The sequence below is a fragment of the Pieris brassicae genome, chromosome 6 (genome assembly GCF_905147105.1).
Source record: "Pieris brassicae chromosome 6, ilPieBrab1.1, whole genome shotgun sequence".
NCBI classification, from domain to species: Eukaryota; Metazoa; Arthropoda; class Insecta; order Lepidoptera; family Pieridae; genus Pieris; species Pieris brassicae.
This window is the reverse complement of record NC_059670.1, coordinates 3,594,511-3,618,965: the sequence shown is the minus strand read 5'-3', so window position 1 is coordinate 3,618,965 and position 24,455 is coordinate 3,594,511. Positions and strand designations below refer to the sequence as shown.

At 34.7% G+C, this 24,455-nt stretch overlaps 1 protein-coding gene and 1 long non-coding RNA gene across 6 annotated transcripts in view; one reads left to right on the top strand and one right to left on the bottom strand.

The window, feature by feature from the left end:
- Positions 1 to 1,013: 1,013 nt before the first annotated feature.
- The window catches only part of LOC123710868 (uncharacterized transporter YutK-like), a 30,128-nt gene continuing 6,686 nt past the window's right edge, over positions 1,014 to 24,455 (top strand). The window contains exons 1-11 of one of the 5 annotated variants that reach the window (XM_045663142.1): positions 1,014 to 1,147; positions 6,298 to 6,399; positions 9,577 to 9,639; positions 10,376 to 10,562; positions 14,565 to 14,736; positions 16,177 to 16,301; positions 17,292 to 17,428; positions 20,653 to 20,742; positions 21,084 to 21,245; positions 22,867 to 22,960; positions 23,469 to 23,628. In XM_045663142.1, the coding sequence (XP_045519098.1) occupies positions 6,361 to 6,399; positions 9,577 to 9,639; positions 10,376 to 10,562; positions 14,565 to 14,736; positions 16,177 to 16,301; positions 17,292 to 17,428; positions 20,653 to 20,742; positions 21,084 to 21,245; positions 22,867 to 22,960; positions 23,469 to 23,628 (1,229 nt within the window). In that variant the 5' untranslated portion in view covers positions 1,014 to 1,147; positions 6,298 to 6,360. Of the gene's footprint in view, positions 1,148 to 2,013; positions 2,119 to 2,348; positions 2,571 to 5,914; positions 5,978 to 6,297; positions 6,400 to 9,372; positions 9,498 to 9,576; positions 9,640 to 10,375; positions 10,563 to 14,564; positions 14,737 to 16,176; positions 16,302 to 17,291; positions 17,429 to 20,652; positions 20,743 to 21,083; positions 21,246 to 22,866; positions 22,961 to 23,468; positions 23,629 to 24,455 lie in introns of those variants that run through there. The other 4 variants (XM_045663143.1, XM_045663140.1, XM_045663141.1 and 1 more) reach the window with 4 other exon arrangements.
- On the bottom strand, positions 8,228 to 9,190 carry LOC123710869. The gene is made up of 2 exons (XR_006753876.1): positions 8,962 to 9,190; positions 8,228 to 8,773 (listed from the first exon to the last, which is right to left on the bottom strand). It is a non-coding gene; the product is annotated as an uncharacterized LOC123710869 (long non-coding RNA).

The window sequence follows — 24,455 nt, the reverse complement described above, 5'->3', positions numbered from 1 at the left end:
GGAAACTACACTTTACACCTTATATGAGTAAACATCCACCAGATGGCGCTGTTATCATTGCACGAAGCATAGCCAAACAAGCGTTCTAGACTAGAAATCTGAAAATAAATAGCTCTACGGTGTAAAAACAATTATATAAAAGTACATAGTAGGAAAAGTATTAATTTATGTTAGCCACTAACCAAGAAGAAATACTGTTTGCCAATATGTGAAATAGTCATAACCTGTGGTCACAATGGTCAGATAACACTTGAGTGCTGACATCTTCTTATTTAAACTTGTATTAACTATTATGTATTGGATCTTGTGTTTATTATTTAGTATAATATTATTATTTTTTAGTTTTTATATAAAAAGCGATACTTTAGATTGAATTCTATTCGGAACGCGAAAAACGCCCAAAATTTTTTCACCGGTTCATGCTGTTTAAAGCTAAGTCAAACACATAATAAGTTGTTGGGAACTACTTTTGTGTAGTTAAACATGTTGAAGATATCTGAACAAGTTTTTATTTAATGATTGGTGAATGAAACCGATTTTAACTAACATGCTCAAATATGGGTTAGAGAAAAAGGGACAGAGGCAAACTGATATATTTGATGGTGGCTGAAAGATATTGGTATGAACAGTCAAAGGATCATCAATGATTTTTCTGGCACTGATTTTTATAAATTAATGCTTCTGGACACTCCTATGACATAATTAATATTATTATAAAATGTGATTCTCACTAGCATTATTATTAATTGTATTTAAAATTCACTGCTTTAGCAGATTTAAAGAGGATTAAAATCTTGAATTAAATTTGGAAATGTTAGAACTGTTCCTGTTGAAACCTACAGTATATGATATTTATTAGAAAACTAATAAATGAAGTTGAATCTATTTGTTTATTTATTATCATATACATCACCTCTTATTAAAGGCATTAATATAAATTTTAATTAAAATTATCAATGGCAATTAATGAATATACCTATATTTCAGAGTACCAAAATGTAAAATAGCAATGGATAGTTTAAGAAATAAAGCTATAATGAGCTTCTATTAATAAAGGCTAGTAGAAGCTTTTTGGATCCTAAAATACTCCTTTAACAACTACAAGACAGATTTCTAGTGCTTTGCATTTATACTACTGGAACAAATGGTAAGTAGTAAAGTTTCATTTATATTTTATATCATTTGACCGTATTTTCTTAATGCATGGTTAAGTGCCTTCACAGCTCAATAAGGGTCTATAAGTGAACCGTGAAGGTGAACTAGTGCTTTTGTATAAAAAAACATTAAAAGGCAGAAAACTTATTATATATATTTATACTTTTAAAAAAAACTCTTGCACTGTGAAATTTTTGTAACCAACAAGCACAAGTTTTGTAAACCTTTGTTATAAACTATAAACAGTAATGGACCAAAGTTATGATTTCCAAATCTCAAATATCTTTAGAAAGTTAGATTGCACAACTGATCAATACATACACTGTTTTATGCAAATATAAAATATGTAAAAAAATTGATAACTTAGTATTTTTTGTATTTACTTAATAATAAGGAAAATAAAAAGCGATCAACTTAAAGTATTGTGTAAATTTTTACTATTTGTATTAGAGTATACTACTTAAAGTTAACGCTGTTATGTTCTGGTGGATTTCTATACATAATTAGCATTAACAGTATCGCTTACGCGCTCATCGTCACCTTAGTTCTGGTGTGTTGACTCTTGAGCGACGAGTCATTGCAGGTGTTCCTAACTAGTCTTTATAATTTGCACTGTGTGCGCTTGAGGTTTCATTATTTTAGTATGCTTTTATTATTAATATATTTTAAATATTTTATCTCACATATTACCTTGATATAACTTTGAGTGTATGTTTTACGTATTGGTGTATATATGTAGTCATGTTTGGTGCTCGACAATTAATCTGTGGGCTACGTGAACTATCAGAATAAACATACAATTACGAGCCTAAGTTAGGCCGGTGGACTTAGTTTCCGCACAGGTCCAGCCAACTAAGCCAGCCTTTCACAAGCATAGAAGTATCCTGGTCATGGAGTGACCTCACTGCTCCGAGGATTTCTGTTGATGAATCCAGGTATCCAGGAATCGCACTTACGAGAAGGGTAAGGCATGGAGAGATGCTCAATTACGAGCTTATATATATATTTCAACAATATACGCTGCAGTTTTTGTTATTGGAAAACAAAATATAGTTTAACAGAAACAAATATTGGATAATCTAATAACACAACCTCTAATATTAATCTCAGTTGTCTTATCATTACTATATTTTATCTGAAAGATTCAACTGAATATCAAGAATAATAATAAAATGTAATTTTCATACTCCTTCAGTTTACTTTGACAACGGTCGAAGAAAGACGTGTATTCCGTAAATTACGTTTCGGTCGAAATTTCAAATTATAATTATTAAATATTTTCTTGCTGGATTTGAAAGATAACTGTAAGTGCGTAGTAATAGTCACTAACTGGTGACCATATTTTACATATTTAGTGAGGACTTTCTAAATGAAAGTATATAAAGGATTGTTTAAAAGAAAGTTGTTGAAGCCTGGTAAGTTTTTTTTAATTTAATGAATTATATTCAAAGAGGGATTTTCATAAGATTCCTGTTTTATACATAAACTGCGTGTTCGTTAAAAATGTGTATCTCTATTTGAAGGTAATAAAATAAAGCAGCTCATAAAATAAGTATACAAATAACATTATGCAAAACGTAAATATATATAATTTAGCTATATTCAGCTTTTTTGGTTTCCTATCTAGTAAGTAATATGTATATAAAAAATGTGTATTGATCTATTTGAAATCTCATCTATCTCACAAATGATAAAATTTTATATCTATTTTAACCTTAAATAATAAGAATTGATATAGAAATTAGATCGTAAAATTATTAACCAAAAACGTTTTCGTTATTACAGAGGCATATAGGCGTTTGTAGAGGTATTCTGCGCGGTAAATGTAATTTAACAGAAGCCAGATCTATAGATCTATTAGAACTTTTATATTCAATTTTTCCTGTATTTATTATTTCTGAGTTTTCCTCCAATTAATTCCAACTCAAGGAATTTGGAATTTTGTACAGTTATTATAAGACTGCGTTGTTTTTGTAACGTTTAAATATTCAATATGATTGGTTTAGTAACAATATTTTAGATTTTCTAATAAATTTATATTTTATCAAACTCGTTATCAAGTTGATTTCTTATTACATAATGCGTTGTACAACGTTTCTTTTTTCATTTCGTAAATATTTAGAAATTATTAATCCATGCGTTCGGACCGTGGGGCACTGTTATTATTGAGCTAATATATGAAGTACAGCAGTGTTGGCCTAGTGGCTTCAGCGTGTGACTCTCATCCCTGAGGTCGTATGTTCGATCCCCGGCTGTGCACCAATTTACTTCTTTCTATGTGCGCATTTAAGTTAGCTTGAAGGTGAAGAAAAACATCGTGTGGAAATCGCACAGAAGGCTTGACTATTAGATTAACAAATGATCATGAAACAGAAATCTGAGGCCCAAACCTAGCACCATTGTTGGTTTTTATGCATTAAGGTCGCTCGATTAAAACCATATAAAATGCCAGCGGTTAAAAACTACTATAGTTGCGTACGTGAACTTATGTTCAAAAATTATAAAATTTTTATTTACACAAAAAACAATAAGTATTATTTTCTGACGGTTCTTTATGCACAAAGAACCATTGTTTTTATTTTTATTATATACAGATAATAAGTGGATAATGTATAAGATTAAATTATCTACTATCGTTAATCGAAATGCCTCTTGTATTACGTACCTAAATTATCATATATTAATAATATATGTAGATTATTTGAAGCTGTAGTGGGCGCGCTGCGAATGTAATAGAGATACGTCGTTAAATTGATACACTACTGAAGACAACTTGAAATCTGTCATTCATTCAAGCTTCGAAGAAACTTCGAATCATATTGGCCAAACAAGATAAATACAATTGGAAAGATTTAAGTGGAATTTAGCACTTGAATGCACTTTTATGTAAAAGCTATATTTGTGTGTCTAATCACAACAACTTTATACTGGCGTTTGCGACCGGCCGGCATGCTAGCAGAGGAGTAACCTCTGTTTTAGAATACTTTGCGACATACATTTAGTTAATAAAATTCATGGTTAACTTCATTCTTGTTTCAAGAAGGAACGATAATAGTTGATTACCTTCATTCTTATGTGTGGTTCCGGTAGAGAGTATAACTGTGTCATGGTAAATATATTGTTTTCCAAGCACTAAGGGTATGATTGAGAGCAGTGTTGGCCTAGTGGCTTCAGCGTGCGACTCTCATCCCTGAGGTCGTAGGTTCGATCCTCGGCTGTGCACCAATGGATTTTTTTTCTATGTGCGCACTTAACATTAGCACGAACGGTGAAGGAAAACATCGTGAGGAAATCGGCTTGCCTTAGTCCCAAAAAGTCGACGGTGTGTTTCAGGCACAGAAGGCTGATCACCTACTCTATTCAATTCACAAACGATCATGAAACAGATACAGAAATCTGAGGCCCTGACCTAAAAAGTTTGTAGCGCCATTGATTTATTTTATTTTTAAAGGTTATGATTCAGAACCAAGATTTGCAGTCAAAGTTCGCGCTAATTGTCGTTTCTAATAGAAAGTTAAAAAAATCATGTACTACAGCAAGCTCGATAGTTTTTTTCGTTTTAATAGCTATGTATACCGAAAAGAATAATCTCTATGCTCAGATTAGGGTCCTGATATTGAATCTTTATGTACTTATATTATAAAGAGGATTGGTGTTTGGTCCTGGTAAGGATTAAATACCACCACAATTACAATGATGTCATCAAATTTTCCCAAATTCTTAAAACCCAGCCGCAGAATGGGCCGTAGTTATAATATTTATTTGGACTGAAGGATAATAAGATCAGCCATAATGTCACAAAAGTAATGGAAGTGTATTGAATTTATTTAACACATTAATTTTCATAAATCTATTCGAATATCGTTTTGTTATTCTACTACCTAACGTGTATAAGTTATAATTATTCCTGTTTTTGGAAAACTTACTTATTGTGTACAAGACAAGTACTTAATTTGTATAGTTTACTATACAGGATGGCCAAAAAGTCGTGGATCAAACGCAACTAGGTTTAGATGGGGTCATCCGCTGCAAAAAATTGTTCTACAGGAGGTCCTTAAACTCGACTCCTGCAGAGTTATAATTTATTTTGCGTTTTCATAAGAAAATTGACTTTTTTCACTAATTCTTATTAACATTCGAAAAAATCTGTATATTAGATAGATATACTATTTCTGGTTGTTTATTGAAAATAATATTAAGTTTTACGAAATGAAAACTTTTTGTTTACTTCGGACCACACTGTTAAAAAAATATACTCTACCGAAAAGTGACCCTGTATTACAATGTTTTGGCGCATTTAATAGGGATTCTAAAAAGGTATTAGACGTGACCCTGACTGGCTCTAATTTCTTTCTAGGACGAAAAAACAAAACAACGATTCGGACTTATAATTCGGTTCTACGTTTTAATCATGGTATTAATATCCTTTAATTAAATACTTGTTATGGATAACTAGCGCAGATTAGCATTAAAATTTTACAATAGGGCTAGGCATGTTGACAATACATTTCCACACATACACCTACGAAATATGTGTTTATAGTATTTAACAATGCGAGTTTCATATCGCTGATTATAACAATACTTTTGAATGAACATTTAAATACACATTAGACGTTACATTTATAACACAAAAAGCCAATGTCACAGCTAATTTCAAACAAAACCACGACACGGCTTGTAAAAATTAACATGCTTCGATAAGGATTTTCGTATCAGTGGATTATTTTCATATTTTTTATCGGGCTATCGCTAGAGAGAAGGACACGTGCCAAGAAAATACATATCTGCAAGACTAACTTTCAAGATGATAACTTTATAAGTAGGTGTTTGTGTCATATTTTAGTGTGAAATATTTATAAAATACTGTAACAAAACGAACGAAATCGTTATATTTCATGTCATCAGGCTTCCTTGTCCAGCAATTGAATCACAATCAGACAATGAATAATTGACTATACGAAAGCTTTTAAACTGAGCTTTAGGTTTGTTTTTATGCCCATAGCGATAGCGTCACAACGTATGCTGTTTGGTTATAGTTGTCTCAATATTCGTAGCGCTGATGTGGCAATGTTGAGATCGTGATGAAACTCGACAGAGTTTTAATTGAAAAGCTTTTAACCACTAATTTTTATTTTTCAGATGGAAAGGCGAAATAAAACCGTATCTTTTTCGATTTTACGACACTAACTTGAAAAAAGCAAAATGGAGGAATCGTCAACGGAGACGCGGAAGAGGAGCGTTGTAAGTATACCAACAATGTACTAACTAATGTCGTTGTCGTTCTGTGGAATGAATCGTTAAATTGTATAGATTCCTAGGCAGGGAAACTAGTATAGTATACTTTATTACGAGTGCGGGAAGCCTGTTATTGCAAAGGCTGATTTGTAAATCTAAATCCATCCAGGGCGCCAGCCAAACAATGCTTTTTATTCAAATCGATCCAGCCGTTTAAAAGGTGACATACATACGTAGATTAGCATTATATATAAAGATATTGCATAATGGAAATTTGCGTTTATTTTTATGTAACGCGTTACTGTGATATATAATTTTAAATTTGATTTAAATTCTTAGTCATGTTTGCTTTTGGTGTTTTTTTGCGGTTTTATTACCAGAGCTATGTTGCGATCACCATTTTTATGCTCATATTAACGATGTGCTACTGGTTTATGTTAAGGTATATATGTATCATAATGTACATCAGGTTTTCCTTGCTTAACTTGTGATTTTTCTTTTTTCGACAACAAAAGTCAAGTTTATAAATAATTGCATTACGAATATCACAGTTTATTGATTCCTCATATATTATACTACCTATATAAATATAACACAAAGATTAATGTTAGAGGTCCAAAGGTAGCTACCCCGAAGTGTTTGTATGTAATTTCTCGAGGTCTTAGCGCTGATGTAACAAAATATTACAATTGTATTAAAATTTTCAAAAGGTATTTAATTTACATAACTACAGTAGCAAGTTGTTTCTCATGAGTCATAATACGTGTTAACCAACTGAAAACATCACGTACAAACAATGCTTATCTTGACTACTGCTATATTAAACAAATATGAAAATAATGGAATATCTAGACTTCACGAATGATGTGCTTATTTTGTATCGTTTTTAACGCACACGCTATTTGTCAGCTCAAAGGTCCGATTCAAATATTCGATTTCTGGCAAAATCATTTTCATCATCAAATCATTCAAATCATGTCAATGGGAAACATCTAAAATCATCAGTAAGAGACGGGGAAACCGTGTTTATATTATAACGAACAATTCTTAATACATTAAAAATCACGTAAAGTTGTTGGGCAATAGCATGTTAAATATAATCATAGCTGCGAGCAAGTTGGTGTGAATATGAGGCGAATTTTTCGATTTTCTTAAAGATATAGCTGACCAAATCACTATTGAACTTATTTTCATATGTCGGTACCAATTATTAGTATCTGTTTATCTTAGTTGTTGTCTTTTATAAAATTTATCATCTGTGGAGCAATTCAAGGACTAATTATAACTTGTATTTTTTTAATAATATTTGTGATGTTTCCTTACTGAATAAACGTATAATCATTCGTCATCAAACGAAACGGACCATCTTGCATTTAATCTCTCACAGTAAGACAGTTCTACCGTTACTGGATTGTTGATCAATTGTGTTTCAGAGGACCGTCTTAAAGAATAAGTATTTATTAATATTATTTGCCTTCACGCCATTGGACTAACAATTTGACGTCTACAGATTGCATAATTGTATAACCTCTTTTACGAACAGTTTGTAAACAGCTGATTAGCCAAATTGTCACTTACATTATTTGTCAAATATGTCAACTGTGATATATAAATAATACAGAGACTAATAATAATAATCCTTAGACTTAATAAATTGAATTTTAATACAAAGAATTGATTGCATATGTATCCAATACTGTTTATATATAGTACAGTTCGAGTAACAGTAAAAGGTACGGGGATCAAAATATTCGTAAAATAGATGCAGTGAACTGTATCATCATTGCTTACTAAGAGGACTAACTACTTAAGGGGACGTAAATAATATTAATAATCGTATTAATAAAGCCTTTTTTATTTCCATATCCTTAAGTTCCATTTCAAATGTTAGTAGTGTTATTAACTTATACTTATATCTAGACACTTGGCCCTTTAGTATGGCAGTCTTTTCCTGCTATTTCTATTAAATCATCAGCCCACTTTCATCTTGGCCGGCCCGCTCTTTTTTTTTCCTTTACGTACCCCGCGAATATTTTACGTATGCCATATATAACTATACCATATCCCTTTATCATAAAATGACGAAGAAAAATATGAGTTTTTATATGTAATATATTTATGTGTAAAAACATCGTTACTATAACCACGGTACTGTCTAAACACATTGACTACTGAGACACATTGACTGCCCTTTATTGTTAAACAACTCAACGCTAAATTACCGTTTAATTTCCGAAGTGTCGCCTCGCCTAGTTTTAACTGAGATTTAAGCCTCTAATCCAGTGCTTCCCATGTTTTGTGCCATGCCTCGCCTACAGGCTTCGCAATTATTAATATTAAGAATTCTTTAATTGAATTGTTCACTGAAGAAACTCAAATTCTAAAAAAACACAGTAGGCAAATTTTCAAAATATATAATGAAATACCGAGATTTAAATTCCAAATAATTTCAATAAATTTTGCAATAGCCCTCACAATCAAATTACCTCGTGTGGAGCGTCCAAAACACGAAGCTTTATGAACTTAATAAGACAGATTTTGGTATAACCTTATAAAAAACTAACCTACCTTGTAATAGTACGCCTGAATCTTTGACGATTCTTTCGAAATCATTCGGTGTCGTATTAGGATTGGTACAAATTTTTCCAATATGAAAAATATAACTCATTAAAGACAATCGAGCATCGTTAAAGGCGTAATTATATAATTGGGTGTTTAATCATGTTTAACAGTAATTGCTTGGTTATTAAAGTAGTCGTTGATTTTTATTTTACGTCAGTACAAATTTGAAAGTTACGTAAACGTGTAATCTTTATTGGTTTTTTACTACCGATAAAAGTTTATAAGGACTCGTAAAACAAAGTAAAATTTAATTTGTTTATGATTTTGATATTAAAATATTTTTTATGACGTCAGACGTGGATTGTTTACTCCAAATTCTAGTGTGTGTAATCCTTTGTGTATTCGTGAATATAGCACTATATGTAATTTAGTATGTAGCTTATTAGTGAAATACTGTCTCGGTACCCCATTAAATTCACGATAATTTAAAGTATATGAAATATTATTCAATCAATATACGTCATATAGCAAAACTACAAAATGTATAGCACAAGCAAGCAAAGAATTTTAGGCCTCCGACTTGATTGAATTAAACTAATAATAAACTTATTAATTTTACAGAATAGTGAGGTTTCTCTAGAGTTAACAGATATCCAGAAGAAAAATGGAGACACAAATGGGCAGGTATGACTTAATCGTATTATTTAGGCTATTTTTGATGTCCAAGGATTTCGTTGGCTGATTGCGACGTGATGACGTTGGTTTTTATTTACATCCGGCTTCTGTTAAAACGGTGTAATTTCAGTGATTCCTTATGACAAAGGAGATAACGTTTAGCTGTTATTAATTAGTGGCGATATTATTATTATTATTAATGAATCCATAAAGAATTGATATGAGTACCTATTAGTCGTGTAAGTTTAAGTTGTAAAAAAATAAGTTAGTATTTTGTAGTCTACAATTATGTAGCATGGCCTGTTTTAACGTAAAAGTGTATGAAAAAATATATGGCGATACAGGAAGACTTGGTAACGCGTGGTATAGTCAAAAGTTCGTCGGACGCAACAATATAAAATATATTATTAATAAATATATTATAGTAGTGTCTTTTATTAACATAACTTTTACACATTTAAAGAAAACACAAGAAATCTTATAATTATTTTACATAATTTTAAAATTTTCCGACGTTTCGCGTGCTTTACAGCGTGCGTGGTCACGGCTCTGTATAATTATAGGTTTATAACAATAGCTTCAATCCGTTAAAAAAGTGTTTTCTTTAAATATATTTTATGTTTAGAAGGCAGATAATAAATAATTAATGATCTTGCCTCAAATAATCTAATCATATGTATATGTATATTTAGGTTTAGGATACTTGTAAAAGTTTGAAACATTTATTATATTTCATGTTTTATAGGTAGTCCATGAACTTTTAGATTACGAACCAAATGGCTGGTTTGAACAGACCATGTCAAAGATGAGCACCAGTACTGAAGACTTCGTGAAGAAAAATAGTTCAGCGATGAAAATAATTTTTATTTTTCTCATCAATGGCTTGATTATCGGCTTCTTCTTCGGCTGTTTATATTATTGGCTTAATATAAGTGAGTATTTTATCGACTTGAGTATCTATTTCCTCTATATATACGCTACTTATAGATAATGTACATTGTCCACATGAGTGCAGTACTATATAAAACGACATAACAAATCATCAGTCTGGAGTAAAGTAGGTAATGAACATAAACTTTGCCAAATTGAATCCATATTTGTACTTGTTACTTATACATCACACTAGATGGCGCCTTTTCAGTTAACTGAAAGCTATAAACGACTCACATATTTACAAAACAAATAATTGATGGCTTGGTCTAATTTTTCTGTACTTGTTTTTTATAAAGGCACTTTAACAAGCCTTTTTCGCTTAATTCACAATTTTTGAGTGTTAGTTCAATCCATGTTTGTATTTGTTACTTATACATCACACTAGATGGCGCCTTTTCAGTTAACTGAAAGCTATAAACGACTCACATATTTACAAAACAAATAATTGATGGCTTGGTCTAATTTTTCTGTACTTGTTTTTTATAAAGGCACTTTAACAAGCCTTTTTCGCTTAATTCAAAATTTTTGAGTGTTAGTTCAATCCATGTTTGTATTTGTTACTTTTACATCACACTAGATGGCGCCTTTTCAGTTAACTGAAAGCTATAAACGACTCACATATTTACAAAACAAATAATTGATGGCTTGGTCTAATTTTTCTGTACTTGTTTTTTATAAAGGCACTTTAACAAGCCTTTTTCGCTTAATTCACAATTTTTGAGTGTTAGTTCAATCCATGTTTGTATTTGTTACTTTTACATCACACTAGATGGCGCCTTTTCAGTTAACTGAAAGCTATAAACGACTCACATATTTACAAAACAAATAATTGATGGCTTGGTCTAATTTTTCTGTACTTGTTTTTTATAAAGGCACTTTAACAAGCCTTTTTCGCTTAATTCACAATTTTTGAGTGTTAGTTCAATCCATGTTTGTATTTGTTACTTATACATCACACTAGATGGCGCCTTTTCAGTTAACTGAAAGCTATAAACGACTCACATATTTACAAAACAAATAATTGATGGCTTGGTCTAATTTTTCTGTACTTGTTTTTTATAAAGGCACTTTAACAAGCCTTTTTCGCTTAATTCACAATTTTTGAGTGTTAGTTCAATCCATGTTTGTATTTGTTACTTATACATCACACTAGATGGCGCCTTTTCAGTTAACTGAAAGCTATAAACGACTCACATATTTACAAAACAAATAATTGATGGCTTGGTCTAATTTTTCTGTACTTGTTTTTTATAAAGGCACTTTAACAAGCCTTTTTCGCTTAATTCACAATTTTTGAGTGTTAGTTCAATCCATGTTTGTATTTGTTACTTTTACATCACACTAGATGGCGCCTTTTCAGTTAACTGAAAGCTATAAACGACTCACATATTTACAAAACAAATAATTGATGGCTTGGTCTAATTTTTCTGTACTTGTTTTTTATAAAGGCACTTTAACAAGCCTTTTTCGCTTAATTCACAATTTTTGAGTGTTAGTTCAATCCATGTTTGTATTTGTTACTTTTACATCACACTAGATGGCGCCTTTTCAGTTAACTGAAAGCTATAAACGACTCACATATTTACAAAACAAATAATTGATGGCTTGGTCTAATTTTTCTGTACTTGTTTTTTATAAAGGCACTTTAACAAGCCTTTTTCGCTTAATTCACAATTTTTGAGTGTTAGTTCAATCCATGTTTGTATTTGTTACTTTTACATCACACTAGATGGCGCCTTTTCAGTTAACTGAAAGCTATAAACGACTCACATATTTACAAAACAAATAATTGATGGCTTGGTCTAATTTTTCTGTACTTGTTTTTTATAAAGGCACTTTAACAAGCCTTTTTCGCTTAATTCACAATTTTTGAGTGTTAGTTCAATCCATGTTTGTATTTGTTACTTTTACATCACACTAGATGGCGCCTTTTCAGTTAACTGAAAGCTATAAACGACTCACATATTTACAAAACAAATAATTGATGGCTTGGTCTAATTTTTCTGTACTTGTTTTTTATAAAGGCACTTTAACAAGCCTTTTTCGCTTAATTCACAATTTTTGAGTGTTAGTTCAATCCATGTTTGTATTTGTTACTTTTACATCACACTAGATGGCGCCTTTTCAGTTAACTGAAAGCTATAAACGACTCACATATTTACAAAACAAATAATTGATGGCTTGGTCTAATTTTTCTGTACTTGTTTTTTATAAAGGCACTTTAACAAGCCTTTTTCGCTTAATTCACAATTTTTGAGTGTTAGTTCAATCCATGTTTGTATTTGTTACTTATACATCACACTAGATGGCGCCTTTTCAGTTAACTGAAAGCTATAAACGACTCACATATTTACAAAACAAATAATTGATGGCTTGGTCTAATTTTTCTGTACTTGTTTTTTATAAAGGCACTTTAACAAGCCTTTTTCGCTTAATTCACAATTTTTGAGTGTTAGTTCAATCCATGTTTGTATTTGTTACTTATACATCACACTAGATGGCGCCTTTTCAGTTAACTGAAAGCTATAAACGACTCACATATTTACAAAACAAATAATTGATGGCTTGGTCTAATTTTTCTGTACTTGTTTTTTATAAAGGCACTTTAACAAGCCTTTTTCGCTTAATTCACAATTTTTGAGTGTTAGTTCAATCCATGTTTGTATTTGTTACTTTTACATCACACTAGATGGCGCCTTTTCAGTTAACTGAAAGCTATAAACGACTCACATATTTACAAAACAAATAATTGATGGCTTGGTCTAATTTTTCTGTACTTGTTTTTTATAAAGGCACTTTAACAAGCCTTTTTCGCTTAATTCACAATTTTTGAGTGTTAGTTCAATCCATGTTTGTATTTGTTACTTTTACATCACACTAGATGGCGCCTTTTCAGTTAACTGAAAGCTATAAACGACTCACATATTTACAAAACAAATAATTGATGGCTTGGTCTAATTTTTCTGTACTTATTTTCTATACAGGTACTTTAATAAGCCTTTTGCGCTTAATTCACAAATTTTTGAGAGTTAGCCGTGCCTTACGCTATTTTCTTTACCGTATAAGTAAGTGTCAAACGGGCAGGAGGCTCACCTGATGTTAAGTGATACCGTCGCGAATAGACACTCAAATTGCCAGAGGGATCGCAAGTGCGTTGCCTTTAAAGAGTTGTTACACTCTTTTCTTGAAGGATCGTAGTGCTTCCACATAGTGGTGGTGCGCGTCAAAACCCTCAGTTGTGGAATGACGAAGTAGTCTGTATCGAAAGTGAATCGTGGGAGAGCTCTTCAGCTGTAAACGAACTTCTGCTAAGTTACTTTTTATGTTGACAATGCCATTATATGAAAAATTATTTACTTTGTAAATATATAATAAGCTGTAGGAAATAAAAATTATATTCGCCATGCTGGATCTCTATTAATTACTTAAATCAATAAAATCGTTTAAAATATGAGCTTAGTACTAACATAATATTTAAGGTATTATGTTTCGACACTAACAAAAACTGACTTGGCTTGTCTAAGGGTAAATCTAAGTAACACTTCAATACAAGTGTAGTCGACCTTTTTGGCGATTGTCGGAGGCGAGAACGTTGTATTACAATTTATTGTGTATTGCTGTCCACTAAAATATTTCCGAACCATATCGACTTAGAGAAAAGACCGTACCACTTCTTAAAAGGCCGGCAACGCACTCGCGAGCTTCTGGCAGTGTGAGTGTTCATGGACGGTATCACTTAACATCAGCAGAGCCTCTTTCCCGTTTGCTTCATGTAACATAAAAATAAATGAGTGTGTTAAAAACTTAAGTAAAACTATGATTGCATACATTATGTTTACGCTTATAATTATGATCTAAAATATATATATGTGACTTAAATAATGTTAGGTTACATAACTAGATAGAGTTGCTAAGCATAAGCACTGTGACGTGATTTTTGTATTATTGGTTTAAGTTGCAGAATAAATACTGATTATACATATAAGCATTTTCGTTTCCAGATAAACAACCATTGGAACTCTGTCACGGGTTTGGGAGTCTGATAGCATTACTTAGTATAATATACTTCTTTGTAATATATTTTCAAATAGTCAAGAGATACTGTGGTAAATGGTTCGAAGAGACAATATGGAGAAGAATAGAATCATTGATGGAACCGCTTCTGAAAAAGGTGTAAGTAATGTAACATCAAAAAAAGTTTTTTCTTCACAGCTTCTTATGATTGTGTTGGCTTGGACTTTGTATAGCATTTAATAGTCGCTCGTACAGTGAAGAAAAATATCATAAGGAAGGCATATGTATCAGGCACAGAAGGTTGATAACCTTTTTTTTAATTTTACTGTTTCTTTTTATAATATATTGTTACTAGCTGACCCGGCAAACGTCGTTTTGCCATGTACTATTAATATACAGGGGTGATAATTAAGGGTTGTATATATTTTTGTATGTTGTATCATAAAGAAATAGAAACAAAAATTGTCTAAAAAATAAAAAAAAATGTTTGGGGTGGGGTTAGAGATTTGAAAGATAGTAGCCGATTCTCAGACTTACTGAATATGCATTAAAAAATTCATAAGCATCGGTGAAGCCGTTTCGGAGGAGTATGGGAACGAACAATGTGACGCGAGAATTGTATATATATAGAGATTATTGATGTTAAACTTCTTCTGGAGCGTTAGGAATAAAATATGAAGGTATTTTTTTTACCATGCGCGCACAACATCACAAACAATCGACCGCCTTAAGTAAGCATAGTCAACATTTTAAAATAAAAGATGTACGTTTCTTTAAATATGTAGAAATAATATTTTTGTGATATTTAAATAATAATTTAACTTATAATAAATTCGTTATAATAAAATAATATGCGTTATAATAAAACTTTTAATGTATTAAATACCTTTTTTCTATTGTTAGTGTCGTTTATTCTATAATCGAATAAGCCGAAAGATATATATTTTTTAAGATTATTATCTATTTACGCCAAATAATCTATCTAACTCGTGTACATATGTAAGTAAACACATGTTTTTAGGTCAACTCGACTCAAGTTAAGCATCTCATAAAACCTAACGCTTTATTTTTTCAATACAAAATTTGTCAATCCAATATTAAGGATTGGAAAAAAAAATGTATTAATTCTAATTGTATACATTTTTGCAACGAATTGTCAATAAAATATATATATGTGAATTAAGTTCGGTGAAGGTTGTTGTATAGTTGTTCAAATAACAACTGATTTTAATGGTTTAAAATATGAGTTTATAACATAAAGTTACGGGTAGTGGAGTTGCTAAGGGTGCACAAATCCGAATGATACATAAATAACTGGATAATCAGAAAGGAGAATGTTAAAATACAATTTATAAGTGTGGTAAAAACTTAAGGTATCAATATTGGCTTCGCTTAGCTAAAATATTTATGTGTAACTTAACTAACGTTAGGTTACATAACTCAATGGAAAAAGTAATGTGTATTTGAATTGTCTTGTTTTAAATAGTATTATAGTCATATTTGGGATAACATGAAGAACGCGGAATATGATTTATATTTCCTATAGGAAAATGAAAAAAATTGTAAGTCGCTTTCTGATAAGTTTATTTAATATTTCAGCTGGTTTCCCTGGCTCTCGTCAGCAGTAGCACTGGTGGGGGTTTCAGTGTTTCTCTATTTCGACACTAGAGGCGCCACTGACAGGCTGACTCCACTGATGGCAATTGCTTTCTTATTAATTGTTGGTAAGTTGGCTGTATTAGTAACTTCATCTTTTGCTATGTAAGGTAAAGTCATTCCTACGCTACATTTTCTATTTTATCTTTTTCGGGTTATTGTAAAGTGTTGAAGTACTCTTAATATACGCACTTAATTTTTCGCATTGTTTATCAATAGTATACAATAATTTAAACTAAATTAAAATTAAAATTATGCCTTAAATATATGAGTTTTTTATCGAATTTGTTCTAAATTCTAATATAATAATAAAAAAAATCTGCCGCTGTTAATTCCACTATTCATTTCATGTAAAATCAATATTATAGATTTTGATTTTTGCGGTCTGATTATATTTTCTTTTGTTTTTTTTTTAAATTAGACAATTAAAACAAAAAAAACAATTCTTATTCTTGACCCAACTAATTCTAATTCTTGACTTTTCCTTGACCCAACTAATTCTAATTCTTGACTTTTCCTTGACCCAACTAATTCTAATTCTTGACTTTTCCTTGACACAAGTAATTCTAATTCTTGACTTTTCCTTGACCCAACTAATTCTAATTCTTGACTTTTCCTTGACCCAAGTAATTCTAATTCTTGACTTTTCCTTGACCCAACTAATTCTAATTCTTGACTTTTCCTTGACCCAACTAATTCTAATTCTTGACTTTTCCTTGACCCAACTAATTCTAATTCTTGACTTTTCCTTGACCCAACTAATTCTAATTCTTTACTTTTCCTTGATCCAACTAATTCTAATTCTTGACTTTTCCTTGACCCAACTAATTCTATTTCTTGACTTTTCCTTGACCCAACTAATTCTAATTCTTGATTTTTCCTTGACCCAAGTAATTCTTAAAATGCCGGCAACGCACTCGCGAGCCCTCCGGCATTGGGTGTCCATAGACAGCAGCTATCACTTAACCTCAGATGAGCTTCGTGGATGTTTTCCCCCTGTTCTGTAAAAAAAATAGAACCTGTACCACAGATTTGATTTTCAATAAATGCTGTTACAGGATTTGTGTTTTCGGCTCATCCGGGGAGGGTGAATTATCGCACAGTGTCAGTGGGGTTGTTGATACAATTTCTATTCGGTGTCATCTTTATAAGATGGGATACTGGAAGGATGGCGTTACAGTGTTTTTCGGATAAGGTACCTATTTTTTTTTTCTATATATTTTACATAAAATGATAAAGTATTGTCTTTTGTTAACATAGATTTTACACATTAAGAAAACACTTTTTAAACGGATGTGTTTAAGTTGTGTTATCTGTATTTATTGCCCCGAAGTTGATATCAACTGTCTCTATAGTTGTGATACTTTTGACATTCAACACCTTTTGTGTTCAGTCACCGTGACCACGCACGCCGTAAAGCACGCGAAACGTCGGAAAAAATTAAAATTATGTAAAATAATTATACGTTTTTATTAATACATATTATTATTACATAGCTTCAATCCGTTTAAAAAGTGTTTTCTTAATAAAACAATAAAGTTCACAAAAGAGAGTGCGACATTACATGAATGACTAATCTACAATAATTATGGCTAATAAGTACTATTATGGTGACTTAATTGTCTACAATCCTAATGAATTAAACTAAGATAATGTGCAAGAACAGTCTTAATGTTCTGTATTATAAACATATTTATAAAACGATATATTTGTCTGTAAGCTAATAAAATAAAAAATTTCAAAATGGAAAAATATTTTCATAAATTGGCAATGTTGGCTTGGTGGGTTCACTGCGACTCTCAAACCCTCGCTCGTTTGGTAAAAAAAAAAACATTGCGAGGAAACAGCAAAACCTAAAATTTGACGGCGTGTGTCAGGCACATATGACATACTTGACTATTAGATTAACAAATGATCATGAAACAGATACAGATATTGAAAGAATTATTAAAACTAATAAAAATTCATTTTTTGACGTGACTACGTCTTTTAATTCGATGGAGCCAGCTGCACACTCGAAAAAACATGACTCATGCGCGGTACCTCGCTCTACGGCGTTACCTAGCTCTGCGGAGTTACCTCGCTCTGTGGAGTTACCTCGCCCTGTGGAGTTACCTCGCTCTGTGGAGTTACCTCGCCCTGTGGAGTTACCTCGCTCTGTGGAGTTACCTCGCCCTGTGGAGTTACCTCGCCCTGTGGAGTTACCTCGCCCTGTGGAGTTACCTCGCTCTACGGCGTTACCTAGCTCTGCGGAGTTACCTCGCTCTGTGGAGTTACCTCGCCCTGTGGAGTTACCTCGCTCTGTGGAGTTACCTCGCTCTGCGGAGTTACCTCGCTCTGTGGAGATACCTCGCTCTGCGGAGTTACCTCGCTCTACGACGTTACCTAGCTCTGCGGAGTTACCTCGCTCTGTGGAGTTACCTCGCTCTGTGGAGTTACCTCGCTCTACGGCGTTACCTAGCTCTGCGGAGTTACCTCGCTCTACGGCGTTACCTAGCTCTGCGGAGTTACCTCGCTCTGTGGAGTTACCTCGCTCTGTGGAGTTACCTCGCTCTGCGGAGTTACCTCGCTCTGTGGAGTTACCTCGCTCTGCGGAGTTACCTCGCTCTACGACGTTACCTCGCTCCACGGCGTTACCTCGCTCTGTGGAGTTACCTCGCTCTACGGCGTTACCTCGCTCTACGGCGTTACATCGCTCCACGGCGTTATCTCGCTCTGCGGAGTTACCTCTCTCCACGGCGTTACCTCGCTCTGCGGAGTTACCTCGCTCTGCGGAGTTACCTCGCTCTGCAGAGTTACTTCGCTCTACGGCGTTACCTCGCTCCACGGCGTTACCTCGCTCTACGGTGTTACCTCGCTCCACGGCGTTACCTCGCTCTGCGGAGTTACCTCGCTCTACGGCGTTACCTCGCTCCACGGCGTTACCTCGCTCTGTGGAGTTACCTCGCTCTACGGCGTTACCTCGCTCTACGGCGTTACATCGCTCCACGGCGTTATCTCGCTCTGCGGAGTTACCTCGCTCTACGGCGTTACCTCTCTCCACGGCGTTACCTCGCTCTGCGGAGTTACCTCGCTCTACGGCGTTACCTCGCTCTACGGCGTTACATCGCTCCACGGCGTTACCTCGCTCTACGGCGTTACCTATCTCCACGGCGTTACCTCGCTCTGCGGAGTTACCTCGCTCTACGGCGTTACCTCGCTCTACGGCGTTACCTCGCTCCACGGCGTTATCTTGCTCTACGGAGTTACCTCTCTCCACGGCGTTACCTCGCTCTGCGGAGTTACCTCGCTCTACGGCGTTAACTCGCTCTGCGGAGTTACCTCGCTCTACGGCGTTACCTCGCTCCACGGCGTTATCTTGCTCTACGGAGTTACCTCTCTCCACGGCGTTACCTCGCTCTGTGGAGTTACCTCGCTCTACGGCGTTAACTCGCTCTGCGGAGTTACCTCGCTCTACGGCGTTACCTCGCTCTACGGCGTTACCTCGCTCTACGGCGTTACCTCGCTCTACGGCGTTACCTCGCTCCACGGCGTTACCTCGCTCTGCGGAGTTACCTCGTTCTACGGTGTTACCTCGCTCCACGGCGTTACCTCGCTCGGCGGAGTTACCTCGCTCTACGGCGTTATCTCGCTCTGCGGAATTACCTCGCTCTGCGGAGTTACCTCGCTCTGCGGAGTTACCTCGCTCTGCGGAGTTACCTCGCTCTACGGCGTTACCTCGCTCTACGGCGTTACCTCGCTCCACGGCGTTACCTCGCTCTGCGGAGTTACCTCGCTCTGCGGAATTACCTCGCTCCACGGCGTTACCTCGCTCTACGGCGTTACCTCGCTCTACGGCGTTACCTCGCTCTACGGCGTTACCTCGCTCCACGGCATTACCTAGCTCTGCGGAGTTACCTCGCTCTACGGCGTTACCTCGCTCTGTGGAGTTACCTTGCTCTGCGGAGTTACCTCGCTCTTAGGCGTTCCAAAGGCTTAAAGTGCAAGCGAGAGCGCGGAACGAGCGACAAAGAGGCACAATCGGTTGTATTTATGCGTACAAATAAATGTTACTTGATCAATTCAATTGTGATTTCCATTTACCTACTCCTCTATACCCATACAAAATATCTATCAAACAAATAAAATAAAAAATTTTTTTTTGAAAAAGCAACCATTCCATCAGTATTTTCTTATGACGTTTTCACGTTTAACTATCGTCAGTAAACCTTTCTTTTTCTCTCCTTCCTAAATATCGACATATTGTATTTGTAGGGTATAAATATTGTTCCTTCCAATAAAAACCACAATTCAAATATACACAGCGGCGGTTTGAACGCACATTTGGGTTGTAAGACGTATCTCAACTGTTAGGCCAATTCTGGTCGTAGTTTATGCTTCAGCCATAGAGTAATTTGGTCTATGGACCTTTTTTTATAGGTTGCCACTTTCCTGACATATGGAGTGGATGGTGCTGCGTTCGTTTTTGGAGATCTTCTCGTGAGAACTGAAGGAGTTTTTGCGTTTAGTGTAAGTATAGTTCAGCGGAATTAAAACATATTTTCTAATCACCTCCAATCATGTCCCTGGTTCTCAACTTTTAGCCGAAAAAAGGCCGGCAACGCACTTGCGAGCCTTCTGGTAATGTCCGCGTCCATGGGCGGCGGTATCAACTAACATCAGGTGAGCCTCGTGTCTGTTTCTCTCCAATAACAAAAAAAACTTCCAGTACAGTATAAAAAAGAGCATGCTACATGTCGGCAACGCATTCGCGAGTGTCCTCACAGTCACTACAACATCAGATGTATACATATTACATACAAAAGAATTTCTGTGTTTACATTTTCAGTTCTTTTGTATTTTTTTTGCAGACGCTACCAGTAATATTCTTCTTTAGTATGTTAGTGGAAGTGCTCTTCTTCTGGGGAGCCTTACAGTGGTTCTGCTTGAAGCTTGGCCATTTGTTACGAGGCGCCACCAATACAACTGTTTGCGAGAGCGTTATCTGTGTTGGGAATATATTCCTTGGCATGGTGAGTATTTTTACAATTATTTCGAAAATATATTAAATAACGTTGTAAATTTTGAATTGTAACTAGTAATTTTATGCAATTCAGCTTTGCCGTTGTTCAATATTTTTATTTATAAACACACAATAAAAGCTTATACTTTATAAATTAATATAAATAACGGTAATGTAAAAGTTAAGTGTAACAGGCGGCCTTATCGTTTGTAAGCGTTTTCTTTCCGTTAAATAGAGCTAAGCGTAACACAGATGAAGCAAAAACATATATATACTAGGAAAGTGTGGAATTGAGTCTCGGAGGATGTCTTCCCAAGGATTTACGACTTTGAATTGTTTAACTTACTTTACAAAGGCCGACAACGCACGCATTTAAATGGTTGTCCATGGGCTGCGATGACTGGCCCTTTAACGCCGTCTCGTAGCCTCGTTCATATCCCACAAAAAGGACTCGCATTAAAAAAATATTTATAGAATATGTAAAGAAAATCTACATTTTGTCAGATTTATGTGTACGCTATTATTTGCGTCAAGTTTGGACTTACCACGAGCAATCAGACACACATAGTGTTCGTCTCCCCCTAAGTATACCTCCTTGGACATTGGGCAGATTCAATATTTTTACTGCGTATTATTGCGGTTATAATAACAATACTATTATTATTTTGTCATCAAGTATTGATATTGATAGATGCTTCAAGAACTACACAATAATTTGATGTAAGTGTCAACATATACATAACGGAATGAGGAATATACTTCAAATAACACTTTCTAACTATTTATTATAAAGGGCCCAGGGCCCATAAGGGCCTTTACAGCTTAGCTCGGGCTGTTTTGGCGAGCGTAGCTCGGCTAGAATGGCATTTTATCCCGCGGCTAGCGCAAGGGCGTCTTCTGTGAGACTCGAACCTCGGCTTGGGCCGTCGCGGGGTGGTCAATCGCCTGAAGGGCAGGACGGAAGTTCACTGCAGTGAGCGAAGTGGGAAGTAAAGGTCCTCGCCTTCCCCGGTGAAGGCGGTGTTTTACCCTAACCTGTGTATTTTTATTATTATTATTGGCCGCGCGGGCGGCTTTTAATTTATCGTTTGCTATGGTAATTGGATCGGCTGGATCCGTTAGTATGTGTCGGGGCCTCCTACGAGCCCTTTATGTAAGGAAGGGTAAAAAAAAGTGGGACACTTAAACTTTTATATAATTCTACGATGTCGTTATGCCATCGCGTTTCTTTACATGCAGAACGCCATCTATTGATTAAACAATGAATTATATGATGAATTTAAACAACTACAAAGACTGCGAGCCAATGCTATATTATGGTCACTTAGGCTTTATTGGTTTTATAAGGATGGCGATTTCCTAAATCGTCAGAATTACGCACCGAGAGTATAGCCAGACGTAGGCATTCTCTTTGAGTGTTACATTGTATTTATAAAATCCTCTATTATTTAAAGGACCTCGATGACTCAGGAACCGTAAAGTGACCTAAAATCCCACCAAGTTCTGTATCATGCAAGCTTCCAAAAACATTGACTTTTTAGCCATAAATACTCGATACAAGGCTAGTATAGACTATTTCATATAAACCAATTATAAATAATAAAAAATCTCAATTATATAAATATTTTCAGTCTGAATCAGTTCTCCTGGTGAAACCTTATTTGGCTCTACTCACACCTTCAGAATTGCATGTCTTACTGTCATCTGGTTTTGCAACAGTTTCCGGTTAGTAAGTATATTAAATATTTATTTATTTATTTATATTCCAATTGAACAATTAACTAATAACATACATTTTACAATAAATAAAAATAATTTAAAAAATATAGTTACTTTATTGATATTGCTTATGATATTTTTGGCTAATCGCAATTAATAAATAACATTTATTAATTGAATTGATAAAATAAACCAATGCCGATTAATAATATTATTATAAATTAATAAATAAAAAATATATTATTAATAATAATTGTATTCGATGATTAAACAAAAAATTAAGCGAGTATAAATTACACATATTTTATTATAATATTATTAGTTTCATATATATAACGGTCTATAAAGTTGGAAGTTACGAGCAGGGTTGTTGCCTAGGCGCAGGGTCATAGGTCCTGAGGTCACGAGTTCGGAATATGGCTTAATTTTTTTTCTATTCTAGCGAAACAGATTTTATGCTATGATGAAAACAACCGACTATTAATTATTTATAATATTACATAATAATTTTCAGGTACAATTCTGGCAGCGTACATAGGGTTCGGGGCTGAGCCAGCTCACTTGGTGACTGCCAGCGTGATGTCGGCTCCTGCTGCCATCTGCTACTCCAAGCTGCTGATGCCGGAGACTCGGAGATCCCTCACCAGGGTCGATAATATACAGACTGTGGAACGGTATGGCTCTGACTGTAAACTGATCTTCTTATATATCTTTGATCATTTTTATTTAGATTCCTGACACGTGTGATCGATTTTTAGGGTTAAGAAATGCCGGTTTTCTCACGTTGTTCATCTTCACCGTAGAATTGGTGCTGAACCGTGATACGAAAGCGCGACCTCAGGGATGAGGGTCACTTGAGCTGACACTGCTCCTAGCTCTAGGAAAATGTTTAAGGAATTATATTATATACATTTTATGACACTTGCTGGTCAATATGTTATTAAAGCCTTCTTGTATGTACAAAAAAATATAAACGTTTTTAAAACAAATGGTGACCAGTATAATACTTTAAATATAAAAAAACTAAGTCGCCGCCCATGGACACTCAATGCCGGAGGGCTCGCAAGTGCGTTGCCGGCCTTTTAAGAATTGGTTCGCTCTTTTCTTGAAGGACTCTAAGTCGAATTAAAGTACATAATTTGTCTCTCACTCTTAATGTTTATAAATGTTACTTTTCTTGACTTACTTGACTTAATGTCCTATAACCCCTAGGTGGGGCAGAGGGCGTCCACAGTGAGTCTCCATCGCGTTCGGTCTTGAGCCTCGTGTTTCACCTCGCTCCAAGTCTTTCCGGCTCTCTTTGCCTCGTCCGCAACTGTTCGGCGCCAGGTTTGTTTGGGACGGCCACGCTTCCGCTTTCCTTGCGGATTCCAATCAAGCGCCTGCTTGGGATATGATTGAGATCCCTTCGAAGTGTATGGCCTATCCAATTCCATTTGCGTCGCTTGATCTGCTGGCTGATCGGGGTTTCTCGACAGCGCTCCCAAAGTTGCTCGTTAGA